This window comes from Temnothorax longispinosus, chromosome 7 (assembly GCF_030848805.1).
Source record: "Temnothorax longispinosus isolate EJ_2023e chromosome 7, Tlon_JGU_v1, whole genome shotgun sequence".
In the NCBI taxonomy this organism is placed as follows: domain Eukaryota; kingdom Metazoa; phylum Arthropoda; class Insecta; order Hymenoptera; family Formicidae; genus Temnothorax; species Temnothorax longispinosus.
The window spans coordinates 13,447,671-13,463,869 of NC_092364.1; the positions used below are offsets into that span (position 1 = coordinate 13,447,671).

At 35.2% G+C, this 16,199-nt stretch overlaps 1 protein-coding gene across 2 annotated transcripts; it reads left to right on the forward strand.

Annotated features, from left to right (window-relative positions):
- The first annotated feature begins 9,302 nt into the window (after positions 1–9,302).
- Positions 9,303–16,054, forward strand: LOC139816579 (uncharacterized). Of its 2 annotated transcripts, XM_071784181.1 has the most exons (5): positions 9,303–10,283; positions 10,397–10,530; positions 11,983–12,589; positions 14,186–14,374; positions 14,736–16,054. In XM_071784181.1, the coding sequence occupies exons 3-5, from the start codon at positions 11,986–11,988 to the stop codon at positions 15,281–15,283; spliced, it is 1,341 nt and encodes a 446-aa protein (XP_071640282.1). In that variant the 5' UTR covers positions 9,303–10,283; positions 10,397–10,530; positions 11,983–11,985; the 3' UTR covers positions 15,284–16,054. The 2 variants fall into 2 exon arrangements, with proteins under 2 accessions (XP_071640282.1, XP_071640283.1); XM_071784182.1 differs by lacking the exons at positions 9,303–10,283; positions 10,397–10,530 and having other exon boundaries at positions 11,307–12,589.
- Positions 16,055–16,199: the final 145 nt, after the last annotated feature.

Genomic DNA, 16,199 nt, shown 5'->3' on the forward strand with positions numbered 1-16,199 from the left:
AGAAATTTAGATTCCATACATACTTTCTTTAATTTTATATATGCCAAGTTGTACAAAACAGATTTAATAACAAAAATCTGTATACATTACGTTTATACGTAATGTATGTACATTTAAATATGTTTTTTACTATATGACACAATATCTACAATAAAACATTTATTTAAAATGGGAGACAAATGATTCTGTGAAAATGTTGTATAATCATATAAATCGACTATTGCAACTCTTACGAGCACTCGGATTTTTTTAATGTCCTTTCTTTATTGGATGGTACAGCGATGGTAGTACAGCTACATCTTTGTCGGGTGAAACTAAACCTGTATTCATATATTCATATATATTCATATATTTCATTATTTTGTATAAAATGTACTAATAAACTCTACAATATTGAGCGGGGGGTGTCAGGCCCCCGGAGGCGAGATTGTCTATAATAATTCAAAGGACCAGAGGGTAATCAAAATCCCCTCGCGAACAAGTCGTAAAGCGAGAAGGCAAGATGTGTGCATGCAACGGAGATCCGATCCGAAAAAGCGAAAAGCGACTCACCGTGGTTCGACGCTTCGCCGGTCGTATGCTGGAGTCCACCGATTCTCGTTCTGTCCGTGGTTATTTCGGCATGCATTCAGCAACAATCAGATAAAGCACAGCGAGAGCAGGCACACTCAAGCGGGTGTTTGAGCAAGCAGACGAGAGATCGGTAAACGTGCGATCGGGCCTTCCCAAAATTTGGATCCGTGTTCCACAGCTACGTGACGATGAGTGTCCGCGGTCCTGCAACGTGCCGCGAGCGAGTAGGTGCTCCTTTCTTGAGGGTAATTGCTGCCGTCGGCGGATGGGCGATGGCAGCACCCATAGGTGAGTCGCTTGATCCCTACCGATCGCGATCCACCGACGTTTCGCGCGAAAGAAAAGAAAAGAACAATAGTTCGATTAATCTAACTAAATCTGTAACGCAACTAATCAACTATTTGCAACTAAAATATATATACAAAGCGATGGCGATTACGCCAAACAAATATTTACCTTCCATACGTAAGTCTTGCAAACGTTGCTTCAATTTTTCAATCTTTGGATTTGCATCAGGAACTGCGGTGGAAACTTCTACATCATCCTCATCCAACAATTCCGCTAATTCCCTTTCCAATTCGGTCTCAGAGTCTATGTTGTTTAGTGTTTCAGATAAAACTGTATCTATCTCTTTGTTTTCCTCTAAAACCTGGTCATCGAATAACAGGTATTACTACTTGTGTTGTCACAAGTAATTGCAAGTAATACATGTACCCCAACCACTTACCTCATTAATATCGTCCATAATGTCTCGAACGTACCCCATATTCCGTTAAACCATTTTGTCCCATTTTCTTCAATACATCGGACCCAGTTTTATAAGCAGATAATACAGCAGAGTTAGAATGCGCGTCTTCAATATTGGTGATAAGAACGCGCAGATTCGCAAGGGCTTGTGCGCGCTTTTCTATGGTCTTTTCCAATTCCATTTTTCTCCTTATGAGAGATTTTAGAAGCACAACGAATTTACAACGAATTGTACTTATACAGTTACTGAAGCAATTGCGCGTTTGAGGCCTCGTTATATACATTTTCAGGCAACTAGAAAAAAATTTGAAGAGAGCAAATAAAGTTTTATAATATTACTTAACCCTTAGCTGGCACACTTCACCAGAACCATATAGCTGGTCCCCTGGGCTGGCACCCTGGGGTCGTTTCATACTCCAACCACTAAAATGCTTGCTGCGAGAAAGCTATTCATTTTTTTCACTTGAAAAAATTCCAAGATAGTCTTCGAATGTTGTTTTAACAGATGTCAGGTTTGATAAAAATGTAATATTGAGTATGAAAAAAATTGGAGAACGTAAAAAAAAAACAAAAAAATGACTATTTTTACTCAAAAATTCATAACTCTCCAGATAGCACAGTTAATCTTTATGAATTCATAAAGATCAGATTCAGATCTTTTTGAATTCATAAAGATCAGCTGTGCTATCTGGGTCTTCTATTTTTTCATATTAAGAGCTAAAAATTTAACTTGACAGCTAAAAATTTCTTGAAATACAACACTTTAAGGAAAAAAATAGTTTGATAGTGGTTGTTTCACAAAAGGTATTTATTTGGAGAGTTGAAGAGACGAATTTCAGGCAAAAAAGTACTACTTATTTTTTCAAAGTACGCTTGTTTTTTCCATTGGTTTTCGTCATTAGTGTGTAGAAAAAGGTAAGTCCATCATGTTGTACAATGAGTAAATTTTTTTTTAAGAGCGTAAAATATTATGTCGGTTTTATTAGATGGCGTATCAATTACGGCCTCGGCCCATACGCCAACAGCTACTCGAAGAGGATTGTGAGAATAATTTGGACGAAAATCCCTGATATTTTTCATTCATTTTTCTACATTAATTAAGTAAAATTTATTTACTATTTATTTGTTAGATAAATCATAGTTACATTAACGCTTTTAAAATTACGCTCTATACTCCAGGAGGAAGAGGGTTCTTCGAACTAACAAGACATGGCGCCACAAGTACCATTTTCGTACTATAGGGGGGTTTAAATTAGAGCTGAACTAGGCTGGAGCGTTTAATACCCCACAGTGCCAGCTAAGGGTTAATTTCCAAAAGTTGTAGAATGTATTGATTGTACACATATACGTGTTCAATCTTTTGGTAATGCAAAAATTTGATTAATTATGTGAACGCATTTACTTATTATGACAATATAATATTATATAAATTATTATTTCATTTCTCACACAGATGGACCAGATGCTGAAAATTATTTTAAAACGGATCGAAAAAGATGTTTTTCATTTAATGTTCAAGCAGCTTGTCATGCAAATTTAGAAATAACAGATATGTTGCTAGGTAGTCTAGGTTCAGTGCATAATAGTACAATTTTTTACAATAGTCATTTAACCTTCAGGGTACAGACTATAAAAAAGTTACGTTCCGTACGGACATGGGTTAGCCTAACCCGGCGACTTTGATTGACTGTATATCGGGGTGTAATTTGTCAATGAAAACAAATTTTTTTTTCTTTGGATCGAAAATTTTCTCAAAAATACAATGGCGTTGATAGATTTATTACATTACTTGTTTAAACAAAGATACATTTGAAAATGTAAACCATTCTCAAAAAATTTTCATAAAAATTCACTTTTTCTTTTAAATTGCATAACTTTATGAAAAAAAAAGATATCGACATTTTTTAAGTCGCGTTTGAAAGCTAAAAAGTTGTTCTTTGAAATGGCTGAATTTGTTTTTTGATCCATTCCAAAAAGTATATTTTTTTTTAACTATAAAAATACCCGTTTTTTTGCGATAGCGATATAACGTTACTTGCTTGATTTATCGTAATAACGCAAAAAAGAAAAATATCTTAAAGTAAAAATAGTTCTTTTGGATGTTGTTGATTAGTATAATATAAATAAATAAAAAAAATTGAAATAATATTAACATGCATGCACGGATACGTTATGCTGGTATGCTACTGAGCATCATTTTGAGGTTAAAATGCACAAAAGCATATTAAAAATAGTAAATTATACATACCAAAATTAAAAAAAAAAAAAAAAAAAAAAAAAACACTACTACAGCAAATACTCGAAAAACACAAATTTTTTTTTAAACAAGGATTTTGTAACGTTCCGTACGGACTGGGTGTAGACTACCCGAGTTTAATTTTCAAAATCGTATAACTTGAGCACCAAGCGTAGACTGACGCTGCCCCTTGGCGCTCACATAGTAGCTACCTCAAAGATTTCCCCCCCCCCCGGTACGGACCCCCACCATTCACTTCCTTTGAAATGGCGCTACTTTCAAAATTCACTCGGGTTACGCTAACCCAGTGCGTACCCTGAGGGTTAAGAGCTGATTTTGAATATCATACATTTAAAAATGCTTTACTATTAAGAGATAGCGGTTATCCTTTAAAATTATATTTCGAAATTGAATTGTACACTTTCTCCACGTATTTGAAGTAATTTACTTATTTTTTTAAATATGTTTAAAACAGAAGTTTTTTCTTTCAACTTTGTCTCTGAATTTACAATCTGTAATATTAGTTAAAATTAAATTACATAATTTATATGTATCATCGAGTATTATAGTTATTACGAATATACAATTGATTAATATAATAAATAAAATGTTATTGTGTATATACTTAATTTTAAATCTTCTTTTGTGTAATACTCTAATCATTCTTATTAATAAAATCATTTTTTTCTGAGAATTTATCACAATTTGTAATATCTTACTCTGAATTTAAGGAGATTCCTGATGTATGTTAATAAAATTATTCACATAATAAATTTAGAAATTATGTTAAAATAGTATAGTAAATATATATGCATACTATTAATATTAGATACATGCATACATTCTAAAGATTAATTTTCTGTCGTTTTAATAAAACGCAAAAGTTATTAATCTATTGCTAAATTAATCCATTCGATTATATACAAAAGTATATTTTATTTAAAATTTAATAATAAATATTACTCTATTGTGCATTAATCAAGAGCGCCAATTGTAAGCGCGAAGCAAATCACGAGCGCTATATTTACATCGCCCAACTAGTTGAGCGCAGGTAAGATTTATTGGTCAGCTATAACAATATACAAAAGCATATAATTAAAAGATCAAGAAAAAAATTTTTATATTACATTTTATTGAAAAGAAGAACGCAATCTTAAGATTAAAGACTGGAATATTCTTATTAATCACACTGATATTAATATCAATCAATTTACATTATAACATATAACAAAAAAAATTTATAGATTATTATGATTATAATTTGTTATGTAAAGAGACATAATTAATATTATCAAAGAAAAGACTGATTTGTTAATATTTTAATTAGCGATTGCATTCATGTGCTATATCGTACTTTTTTCGAATTTCTTTTCTTACAATTATTAACTGTTATTAATTTATCTAGCAAGATTACAATAACCCTGGCGCCTTAATTTGACGATGGTTTCTGGTAGTAATTTTAACGCTGAACAAAAAATTATGTAGGTCTTATAGCGTTAACCGCTCTGGTTTTCAAAATATACAGTGTTACAGTTAAAAATAAATAATATGAATTTTTAAATAATACTTTAATTGTGTGTATATAAACAGTACACACGTAGGCGGGTGAGAGGCCACCGCCCCTCCCCCGCAAGCAGGGGGATGTGGTGGTGAACCTCGGTTCGCTTGAAAAATTAAAAACCTGTTTTTTCTTCTTTTGTCGCTTCGTATGAAAAGTTGGATTGTGTAAAAATATTTGATATCTGTAACAGAAATAATTTGTTATAGGTAGCAGAGAATAGTTAAAATATTGAAAAGTGACATCTCGCGTTTTGCGTGGAAAGTGTATGCGTGGAGGCAGTAGGTTCCGCCCCCCTGCGGGATTGTTAAACTAGACACATAGTGTGCCTTCAAAGTACATGCGTCGACTTTCCATGCGTGAAAAGTTGTAAACCCATGTGGCACCTCGTTTCATATCGACAACATATATCAAGGTCATTGAAATCGGTGAGGTCGCCCTTTAAAGTTTTACATTTAACACTATATATCTCGGAAACCATAGCAGTTAACCCTATAAGACCTATATAATTTTTTGTTTTGCATTAAAAGTACTACCAGAAACCATCGTCAAATTAAGGCGCCAGGGTTATCGGAATCTAACCATTTATCTTCAGTTTTATCTTCTTTATCTTCGCTAAATCCTAAAATCAATATAATTCTTTTCAAGATATATATTCCCGAGAAACAACTATGCTTCAATTGCTATCGCGATTAAATTCTCAGAAACTATATCGCAAGAGATAAATCTCAATTGCATTTGTATACCCACATACATATGTAATAATTTTTAACAATTAAAGCACATCAGTAAAGCATGCAGGAATTATCTTTAGCCACGATTACATATATATATATAAAATACATACGCTATCAAATGCAAATAAGTTTTAATCGCGGTTTATAAAAGCTTCCAAATCGAAATCACCATATAAATATTGCATTTTGTAGCACGCGTATAACACGCTGGGTCCTATTAGTTGCGCGCGTAGCCCAACGTAGGCGGACAAGGCGGGTGTAGTAGGGCGGCATGCGAGCCCGGTAGAGCGAGCGTTATAGGTATAACATCTCTCAGGTATTTCAGCGATTTCTGAGTAAAGCCTTGTCGAAGGTAACCGCGCCGGATCCTGAACCTGAACCGGTGCCTGCATCTTCGGAACCGAGTGATGAGGTATTGTCGAAATCAATTGAGCCGATTGTAGGGTCCGAACCCGTGCCTAAACCGTCAGCGGATCTAGAAACGAATGGCAAAATCTTGTCGGGATCAATAACCGCGTCGGTGCCGGATTCCGAATCCGTATCTGAACCTCCTCCCGTGAATTTTAAGGAGATTTACGTTGGCAACTGTATAGATGACGTATAATCGCGACTAAAACGTTAAAAGCGCACATCGATATGTTAAAAAAGGTCTTTACGGTCTTACTTAGTCAATAATAAGCTCGAGCTGAAACTAGAGAAATGTGTTTTTATGTACATAGAAGTAGAGTATTTAGGCTATAAAGTATCCGAAAAGGGGATACAACCCACCGACAGGGGTATTAGGGCGTTGCAGAATTTCCCCGAACCCAAGACGGAAGTCCACTTCTTTGTTGGACTAGCTTCATACTTACGGCGGTTTATCAGAAATTTCTCCGTTATCGCAAGACCGCTATATAATCTTCTCAGGAAAGATGTTGCTTTCGAATTCGGAGAATGTGAGAGAAACGCATTTGTGACATTGAAAAGTAAATTAATAGAGGCACCAATCCTAGCCATATATAATTTGAAAGCCAGTACAGAGGTGCATTGTGACCCAAGCATGCATGGGTTTGGAGCAATTCTGATGCAAAAACAAGACGATAACAAGATGCATCCGGTATTCTACTTCAGTCGACGAATCACTGAAGTGGAAGCTCGGTACCACAGCTCCGAGCTGGAAACCTTAGCTATTGTATACGCTTTGCGTAGATTTCGCATTTATTTACAAGACATACCTTTTGTAATTGTTTCAGACTGTAACGCAGTCACGCAAACGTTATGGTTCTATACATAGAAGTCGTAGTCGTGAGTTGTAAGAAATTGACCAATCACAGATTGAATATTCTCCTCAACTTCGAATGTGATTGGTCAATTTCTTACAACTCACGATTACGACTTCTATGTAAAATAAACTTTAGAGAAGCGCGATATCAATGCCCGTATAGCGAGGTGGAGTCTCGAACTACAAAACTTTGATTTCAGGGTAGTGTATAGATCTGGCTCCAGGATGACTCATGTCGACGCATTGAGCAGATTTTTCGGAATCTTATTAATTGATGACAATCCATTTGAGTGGAACCTCGCCGTTTTACAGGGTCAGGACCCTGGAATCAGGGCTATCGCACAGAGACTCGAAACGGAAGAAGATCCGCAATACGAATTGCGTAACGGCTTAGTTTATAAGAAACACGGTACGAACCTCTTGTTTCTTGTACCCGAACAAATGGAAAGACACGTCTTGCTCCGTTATCACAACGAAATGGGTCACGTCGGGTCAGGCAAAATGATCGAAATCATTCGGCGTACGTATTGGTTCCCTCGGATACGCAAGAAATGCGAGGAGCACGTGCGACACTGTTTAAAATGTATATCGTTTTCGCTTGTAAGCGATAAGCGCGAGGGGTATCTGTATCCAATTCCGAAAGAAAATCTTCCGTTCGACACGATCCACGTTGATCATTTTGGACCGGTGGACAATCGAGTATCGTTGAAAAAGCACATTCTAGTAATTATAGATGCTTTCTCTAAGTTCGTCAGATTATTTCCTACAAAGACCACTAACACCAAAGAAACCATTTGTTGTTTGCAACAATTCTTTCAAAGTTACAGTAAGCCCAAAATAATCATCTCCGACCGCGGTAGTGCTTTTACATCACGAGACTTTGAAGATTTCCTGAAGGAACAAGACATCCAACATATGTTAAAATAGCTGTGGATCGCCACAAGCTAACGGTCAAGCCGAACGCGTCAATAAAGTTATAGCTCCTTGCATAGCTAAATTGTCAAATAATGAAGAAGGTTGGCAATGGTATAAAATATTGCCCGAAATAGATTACGCTATCAATAATACGATCAATCGATCTACCGGGAAAAGTCCCAGCCAATTAGTCTTTGGCATCGAGCAGCAGGGTAGATACTCAGATCGGCTCAGAGACTTCTTAGTAACAACCATAAGTTCCTCGAACAGAGATCTCGATACTTTGCGTAATCAAGCAGCCCAGCACACGCAGCTTTCCCAACAGCGTCAAAAAGAAAATTATGACCGTCGTCATAAAGCACCGAAACGATACGTAGAAAGCGATCTAGTGATAATTCGTAACTTTGACAGCACGCCGGGCAGTGATAAGAAATTAATCCCGCAGTTCCGTGGTCCGTACCAGGTTTCTAAGGTACTACGAAACAACAGATATGTCCGTCTCTGATCCTCTTTGGATGTCAAAATACTCAACGACTCTATTTTGGTACATGGGATGTCAGTAACATACGTCCTTATAGTACTGTCAAATATTCTTAAAGATCCATTATCTTGTTGTGAAAGCGGCGAGTTGTTACATTATAAGAACTATACACTATGGCGAAATCATTATATAAATAGATTAGATAATATGTATGTATACACGGGTTTAGATTAGATATTTAAATTATAACCGTTTAAGTTTTATTTGTGTGTACTTGCGTTATTTTAGTTCCTCCCGCTGCCCAAGGGCATATATTGATTTTTGCGTATCGCGAAGCCGTTGCGTTATATATTATTTTAATAGCCGGTTTTATTTAGTTATCCGATGGGAATTTGCGTTGTATGTTTGAGGGACTAAACACTAATCAGATGGCCGAACTGTAGCACGCGTATAAAGGTGGAAGCACATAAAATTGCAGGAGCCATGGGCAGCATCAATATATTCCCTCTCCCCAAACATATATCTTTATTAATATTACGAAACCATTGTCAACAAATTTTTAATCATATGTTTTTTTATTTATTTTATTCGATTTACTACAGTTATTCCGAATATTCATGTAGAATCAGTATCTACTCATCTATATTACAATATTATTGAATATAATATTTTATTTTTATTTAGTAATATTATTATTAAATAATCGATATTATTTTATATCAACATGTATAATACTGACATCTCGGCATGTTAAATTCATTAAAATTTATATAATCTCATTATATCCAAAAGAATCTAATATATTATTGGTTCTCATGCTACTAGATTTTTTCAAATATATGAAAAATTGTCTCTAAAACATTGTTTTTTAATTTTGGTTTTAAGAAATATAAATTATATATATATATAAAACTGCGTGATTATAAGTTTGTTTCTATATAGAAAAACCTTCTGTATACGAGATCACTTAATTTTTTTTAAATACACTGCCTCTTTATAATTGGAAGCAAATATCACGATATATAATTAGCGCGAAACACTAATCACTTGTCTTAAATTGCAAAAAATTATATAATAGGAATAATATGGATGTCCCGTGTATGCAACTAATGTTATAGAAATCTTCGGCCATCGAAGTGAAGATACCAGTCCGTTCGGGTTCATGGAAAAGACTAAAAATCGTCTAAAGCAACGTTATCGCACACACATGCATGCTGCAGCTATGTCGTTAACAGTTATGGTTGAGGGAAAGAGGCAATGAGTGGAGCTACAGATTTCTAAGCACATTCAACAAGATAACGCTACAGCAGTCTGTTCTTTGTCGAATTTAATGAAGATAATGCCGCCATTACTCGTTAGTCGCGTGGCCTTATCGCTGAAGCCAGTATCTATCTAAATGACCGTCAGTATGTCATAAAATCAACGAAGATAAACGATAGTGGTTTGATCAGTTTTCTCTTGTTCAGATTGTATCCTTCGTGCCCCCAGGACGGTGCATCTTCCAACTGCAGGTGGTGTCAACGACGCGACGTGTCGAAAACGACAAAAATTATTAGGACCAAATCGAGTGAAGTTTTTCTTTCCGCGAAACGTTTTTAACGATGTCAGCACCATGTCATAGATTGATGGTGAATTTAGTATCGGCAAAGTGATCGCCATCAGCGCGAACGATGAATTGTGCGAGGTAATTTTAATAAGTATGAGTCAGTCAATCCTTAATTTAACGGATAATACGGATTGTTGGCGACCGGCTCCGCCGATGTGGAATATTAATCGTAAGTGATGTTTCTCGATTGAGTTTGTCTTTTATTTTACCTACGAGTTCTTGATTTAAATACAATGTATGTTAAAATATGTATTTTTATAATAAAAAACTTTGTTTTTACAGTTGATGTTGAAATTTGTCAAGGTAATAAGGCATAACGAACTGTTATGCCTTCTGCTGCGATCGACGGATGTCAATAATTTTAACTGATCAAGAGTTACGCCACGACTAATTAAAAATTTGTCACTGTGATGTAGGTAAGCGGGATACGATTGATCAGCCAGATTGAACGCAATTTATTCCGGAATAAAGTATTTTGAACGGCAAAGATATGATATTGTGATATACTAGTATAATTGATATACATAATTTGTTTACAAAGAAATCAATTTGTTGTAGATGTTTTGCTTCTTATGAGAAATACTCATTGTTTTCTCCTCACCGTTCTTTTTTCACATACATTCTATTCGAAACATAACCCATTTTAACCAGCGTGAATCTCCATAATCTGTAAAAACGGAGTTTAAATAATATATTATTAATACAGAGTCATACATAGAACAATAATTGTACTGGAACATTTCTGAATTGTTCGCGATGGTTTTTATTTATAAAATAATGTAAGATAAAAGATTCAACGCAAAAAGAGTACAGTGGCGTACATTAACGATATCTAGTATGTTCGCTTCTGTAAGAATTCTTAATGAGCTAAACGGTACAATTTTTAGATATTACGAAGTATTTATTCACTAAAACAGCAATACACATCGGATATATTTAATGCATACGGATATAATTTGTATCAATTTACAATAATTAATAAATATGCGCTATGTGTAAAATGCATAAATGCGATTTACACCGTACGCAGCACGCATAACGTTAGATCTTGTTATTTCATTAACGGAGGAAGTCTGAATAAATTTGCCATACCTGATAATATTTGACTTTTCGAACTTTATTTTTAATCTATTTAAGCTTCTTATCATTTATTTTAATTTATTCAAGCTTTTTATCATTGCCGTTTATTGCAATGTAAGGCAATGTTGCTCCCCAATTTTATTAATTCGCGCATTTACGTTTTGTCAACATAAATTTTCTTGATTAAAACATTCTATTGCTCTATGAGATAAGGACTTAACAGGCACATCTGATAGCCGTCGATTAGAAACGATCGAACTGTTACATTCCTCGTCGATTTTATTCAACGTACATATGTACTAATGACCGGTTTCAACAATTAGTAAATTTTTAGCATGATTCAGTTTATATCTCAGTTCTTTAGTAAATCTTATAAAGAGAACTCAAAAACGTAGTAATTCTTTTTAACTAAATAAAATTTTAAATTTAAACTGCAAATGTTTGTTTGAGTTTTAAATATATCAAACAACGATCTTTGAAAAAATCATTTTTAAGATAAAAGCCGTAGTTTTTCGCAAACTGTTAAACTGTTAAAAAAATCCTATATTAACAAAAAATAATTACGTTTCTAAACTAATCTTTTTCTTGTTATCTGATATAAGAGAAAGAGAAAGAAGAGATAAAGAATTAAACTGTTACAGTAAAATGGTGAGAGACTCTCGTAGCGACCTGACGAATATAGATATCTAATGACTCTACAGCTATTTCTCGACGTGCATATTCTACTGCATGCGGCGTATCGCATTTTAAAACGTATCCGATGTAAAGAAGGTGAATTCTTCGCGTAGCGCATGGATATGGTGCCATTGGTGCAACGGCAACAGCAAGCGCTCGACGGTGATCACCAGGGTCAGAGGGAGCAGGACCACGTGAACGGTACTATTGCGTCTGCCGAGAGTCACGCGGTCGACAGGTTTCGCGGCGAGGCTGGGAGTTCGGCGAGAGAAACCGCGGTCGTCGCTTCGGGCAATGGTAGCATTGGAGATTCCTCTATACAGTACAGTGACGTAGACGACGACGACGACGAAGAAGAAGAGACGGATGTCGAAGAAGGCGGCGCGGGCGGATGGATCACGAATCTGCCGGTATCGTCGACCATTGTTCAGCAGCAACCAGCGGTCGCCACCACGAGTGGTGATGTCGTCATACCGAACGCTGATCAGCCGACTTTCGGCGATGTCCGAGTGCAGAACTCGAAGAATGTGCGTCTAGTTAACAAGACCTGCTACAATGGTCCTGTTACTTTAAAGCAGTTCGTTTACGCGAATCTTACTCCGAATCAGGATAAACATGACGCCAGCAGCGCGTTCGACAATACCTCGGATTTGTCGACGAGTAAAGACAACGAAGCTCCAAACGAATGCGCCTTTCCGCAAAATACTAAGTTAAATAAAGGTAATAGTTAATCGTGCAACGCAACAGACCCGTTGCTTTTAGTTTTACTATACTTCTTTCTCTTTGCAAGTATAGATATGTTTAAGCGTAAAATCGCCGGATATATAACTAAAAAGAAATACAGATCCCTCATAAGTATCTGTATCTTAGGATAATAACGTACAATTTTATATAAAATGCCATTTTATATAAGAAATTATAAATCGTGACCCACAAAATTGAATTATAATGTAAATATGCTAAGTACAATATATTACAAATTGAATATAATTAATGTAAATATTTTTTATCGATATCATCGCAACAAGATATTACTCTAATATTTTTCCTGATAAAAGAAAATATACTTTCAACACTTTCAAGCTTATAATTTGATAAATGTGTGTTATAAATATATTGAGTATCTTATTATAGAGAATCAATATTTGTCCTAAAAATTTTAAATATATTAGTAGAACGCAATAATTACTTAGTAAATATTCAGAGACATCATAGTAGAATCAACTTCTCTTCTCTACGTTTTACATTTAAGCATTTTCGACAATTTGTGTTGCGTACATATTTAGCCAGAAATGTTTAGTCGATTAGACGTCAATCTAATATCGATACATTAATAAATAGTTAATGTCAAAAACTTTATTTGAGTCGCAAAAAATCCCTTTAGTATATGCCTTTTTATCTATATTTACAAACTTTGATCTAAACCAGAGCATGAACATTTTCGGAAAAACAGCCGATATGTCACAAATATCATTAACTACTTTGACTAATGGTCCTGTCACAACTATTCCAGAATATAGTTTTAACCCTTCGAGGCCGCACTATTAGGTGGCGGCAACCCAAACAGAAATTCAAACCCGATACTTTTAAGATAAGCTTTATAATCAGTGTCCCTCCATCTAGGATCCCTAGTTTAAGTTCTTCTCTCGAAGATCCGTACAGTAAAAAGGCTTTAAGCCATGTCAGTTATGTTTGGTAAACATTTTAATTATTTATGGTTGGTGACCACCCAGGTGTGGCCTCGGTATATATTTTTTATCGCGACCAAAAATTACATTTTTGTTTATCGAGCACATTTCGGGTTCTGCACCATACATATTTTTGAACAACACCCTTAAGATATTGCATGAATTTTTACGTGCACATTAAGTGAGAATTATGACACTGAATTCGTCTGGGTGTCGACCACCCAGTGTGGCCGGAGTGTACTTAAAAAAGAGGTGTGGCCTCTGAGGGTTAATATCGACGATATTTTAGACTAAAAATTGTTACACTTTAGCTGCGCCACAAGAATTAAAGCTAAATATAAAAGAGCTATTTTTATCTCACAGTATATATGTGTCACGCTATCTAGCATAGATTGGCGAAATATTGCATGCCGCAAAATATAATATGTTTACTCGATTGTGAATAGACTAGCAAAAAAATGACATCAAACAAGAATTATAATGCTTTGTGCGAGAGGCTTTATGTAATTATAATATTCCTTTCGTACATAGTGCTACCCGTCATAGTAATTGCGAATGAATTTCATCAAACGATATTAAGTGGCTTGTAAAACAATCGTTCTAATATAGCTTTTTATAATTATTTTAGTGACGCAACGGCTCTGGACGTGGAAATGGCATACGGCTTTATCGTGCGTTCTAGTTTTAATACTTCTGGGTATTATAGTGTTCATAATTGTATATTTCACTCATCATCCGGATGCACCGACTACACCACCCATACCACCCACACTAACCACAACGGTTTCTTGGGAAATTCCAGACTCATCTACCGAAGGTAATTGCCTATCTGGAAAATTTTTGTTTTGCAAGCGCGACACGACAAATGTTATCTTATCGCAATTGCAAACTTAAAATCTGTCTCCTACATTATATATTTGTATTCAATTATTCATTCGTCTACTTAAAAGCATGTCTTTTTTTTTATTTTCCACGAGTCATATAATATATTACTTTAAAACTTTTTGCATTCTCATATATGAGAGTAATATTCTAGATTTTAATGTTAAAATTGGCATATGCGTCTGATTGAGATTGCTAAATTCGATGTTAAATTAAAGAGCTTTTAACTATAAATTTGCCCGTATGGTACAATTGAACTTTTTGTACGATATGTACGTTATTTTTATCACTTGCAGGTAGTAACGGGACAGAGAATTCGTTACGCATTGTCGAGAGGGACGAATGGAATGCACGTCCGCCACAACCCCTAAGAAAAATAAAGCTGCCAGTATCATATGTAATTATTTGTCACACTGCGTCAAATTTCTGTACCACGCAATCAAAGTGTACAAACCAATTGAGAATTATGCAGGATTATCAGATGAAAAATAATTTTTCGGATATCGCCTATAATTTCCTCGTCGGAGGCGACGGTTTCGCGTATGTTGGCAGAAGCTGGAATTACAAGGGTGCCCATTCAAGCGATTATAACGGCATAAGTATCGGTATTGGGTTCATTGGTGATTTCACTTCGGTTGTACCGCCAAAAACGCAATTAAATGCCGCGCAAAAGCTAATAGAGTTCGGCGTCAAAGCCAAAAAAATTGCGTCTGATTATATACTGTTAGGTAATCGACAAGTTGTGAGCTCTGAGAGTCCTGGAGATGCCTTATATAATGAAATTAGAAATAATTGGAAAAATTGGTCACCCTGCCCACCTGACCCAAAAGATTCCTGCAGCTAGCTCGATTGCCAAGTCCGCGTTGACCGTAAACACGGCGTTACACCTGGTAAAGTTGTGAACTAAAAGGCGTGACGTTAAATAAAAAATGACGTTAAAAAACTGGATTAGTTTTGCGACGTACAGCGTTATTTTTCGTTTCAACGCAGTGTTTTTGTATTTAAAATCATTGACGTATAATGTTAAAATATACCGAAGACTACTATTTTGTTATAATTTAATATGACAATCCATCCTCATCCTATTACTAATGTCCGAGCGTGGCAACTTTTCTTCATATACATGTGTTGCGCATGCGCGCACATAGATTATACATATTGTATATGGGACCTGCAGTTTAACGCCGATTCCGAACAGCTATATTTTTTAGAGAAGTTCTCTTGGCAAGACATACTCTCGGTGGTTTGCCATTGCCTTCCGAGAGGAGAACGAGCAAATATAATTTTTTTAGCTCTACCGGTGAAAATCGAACCCGGGACTTTTGGCTCAATAGACCAGTGCACTGTCTATCTGTAATAGTTTAAAAGATATACGCAAAAAAAGATCTACATACTACTGATATAAGAGTAAAGTATCAGTTAAAATACAGAAAGCAAAATAATTCTTGTCTTAAAATGTTTCTTGATTAATGTGTTCTCGAAATGTGCACAATGAAATTTCATCCGTGTTCATCCCCTTTGGCCGACCCAAACGTGAGTACCCCATACGTACAAGAGTAAAGTAACAGTTAAAATATAGATAGCGAATTGGTTTTATTCTTAAAATGTTCCTCAATTTATGTGCTTCCGAAATTGTCCACAATGATTTTAAAAGTATAAAAATTACATTAATTTTTTTCGTCAATGTAATTTTTTGATACAAATTTTTTTAATAAACATAATTATATGTGTAATATCTAAATATTCTAACCATATTCTTT

What these genes read in the sequence shown, in the direction of transcription:
- LOC139816579 (XM_071784181.1), top strand. Translation starts at nt 11,986, where the DNA reads ATGGATATGGTGCCATTGGTGCAACGGCAACAGCAAGCGCTCGACGGT. An exon ending in AAATACTAAGTTAAATAAAG is followed by an intron (nt 12,590 to 14,185) that starts GTAATAGTTAAT and finishes TAATTATTTTAG; the next exon opens with TGACGCAACGGCTCTGGACG. An exon ending in TCCAGACTCATCTACCGAAG is followed by an intron (nt 14,375 to 14,735) that starts GTAATTGCCTAT and finishes TATCACTTGCAG; the next exon opens with GTAGTAACGGGACAGAGAAT.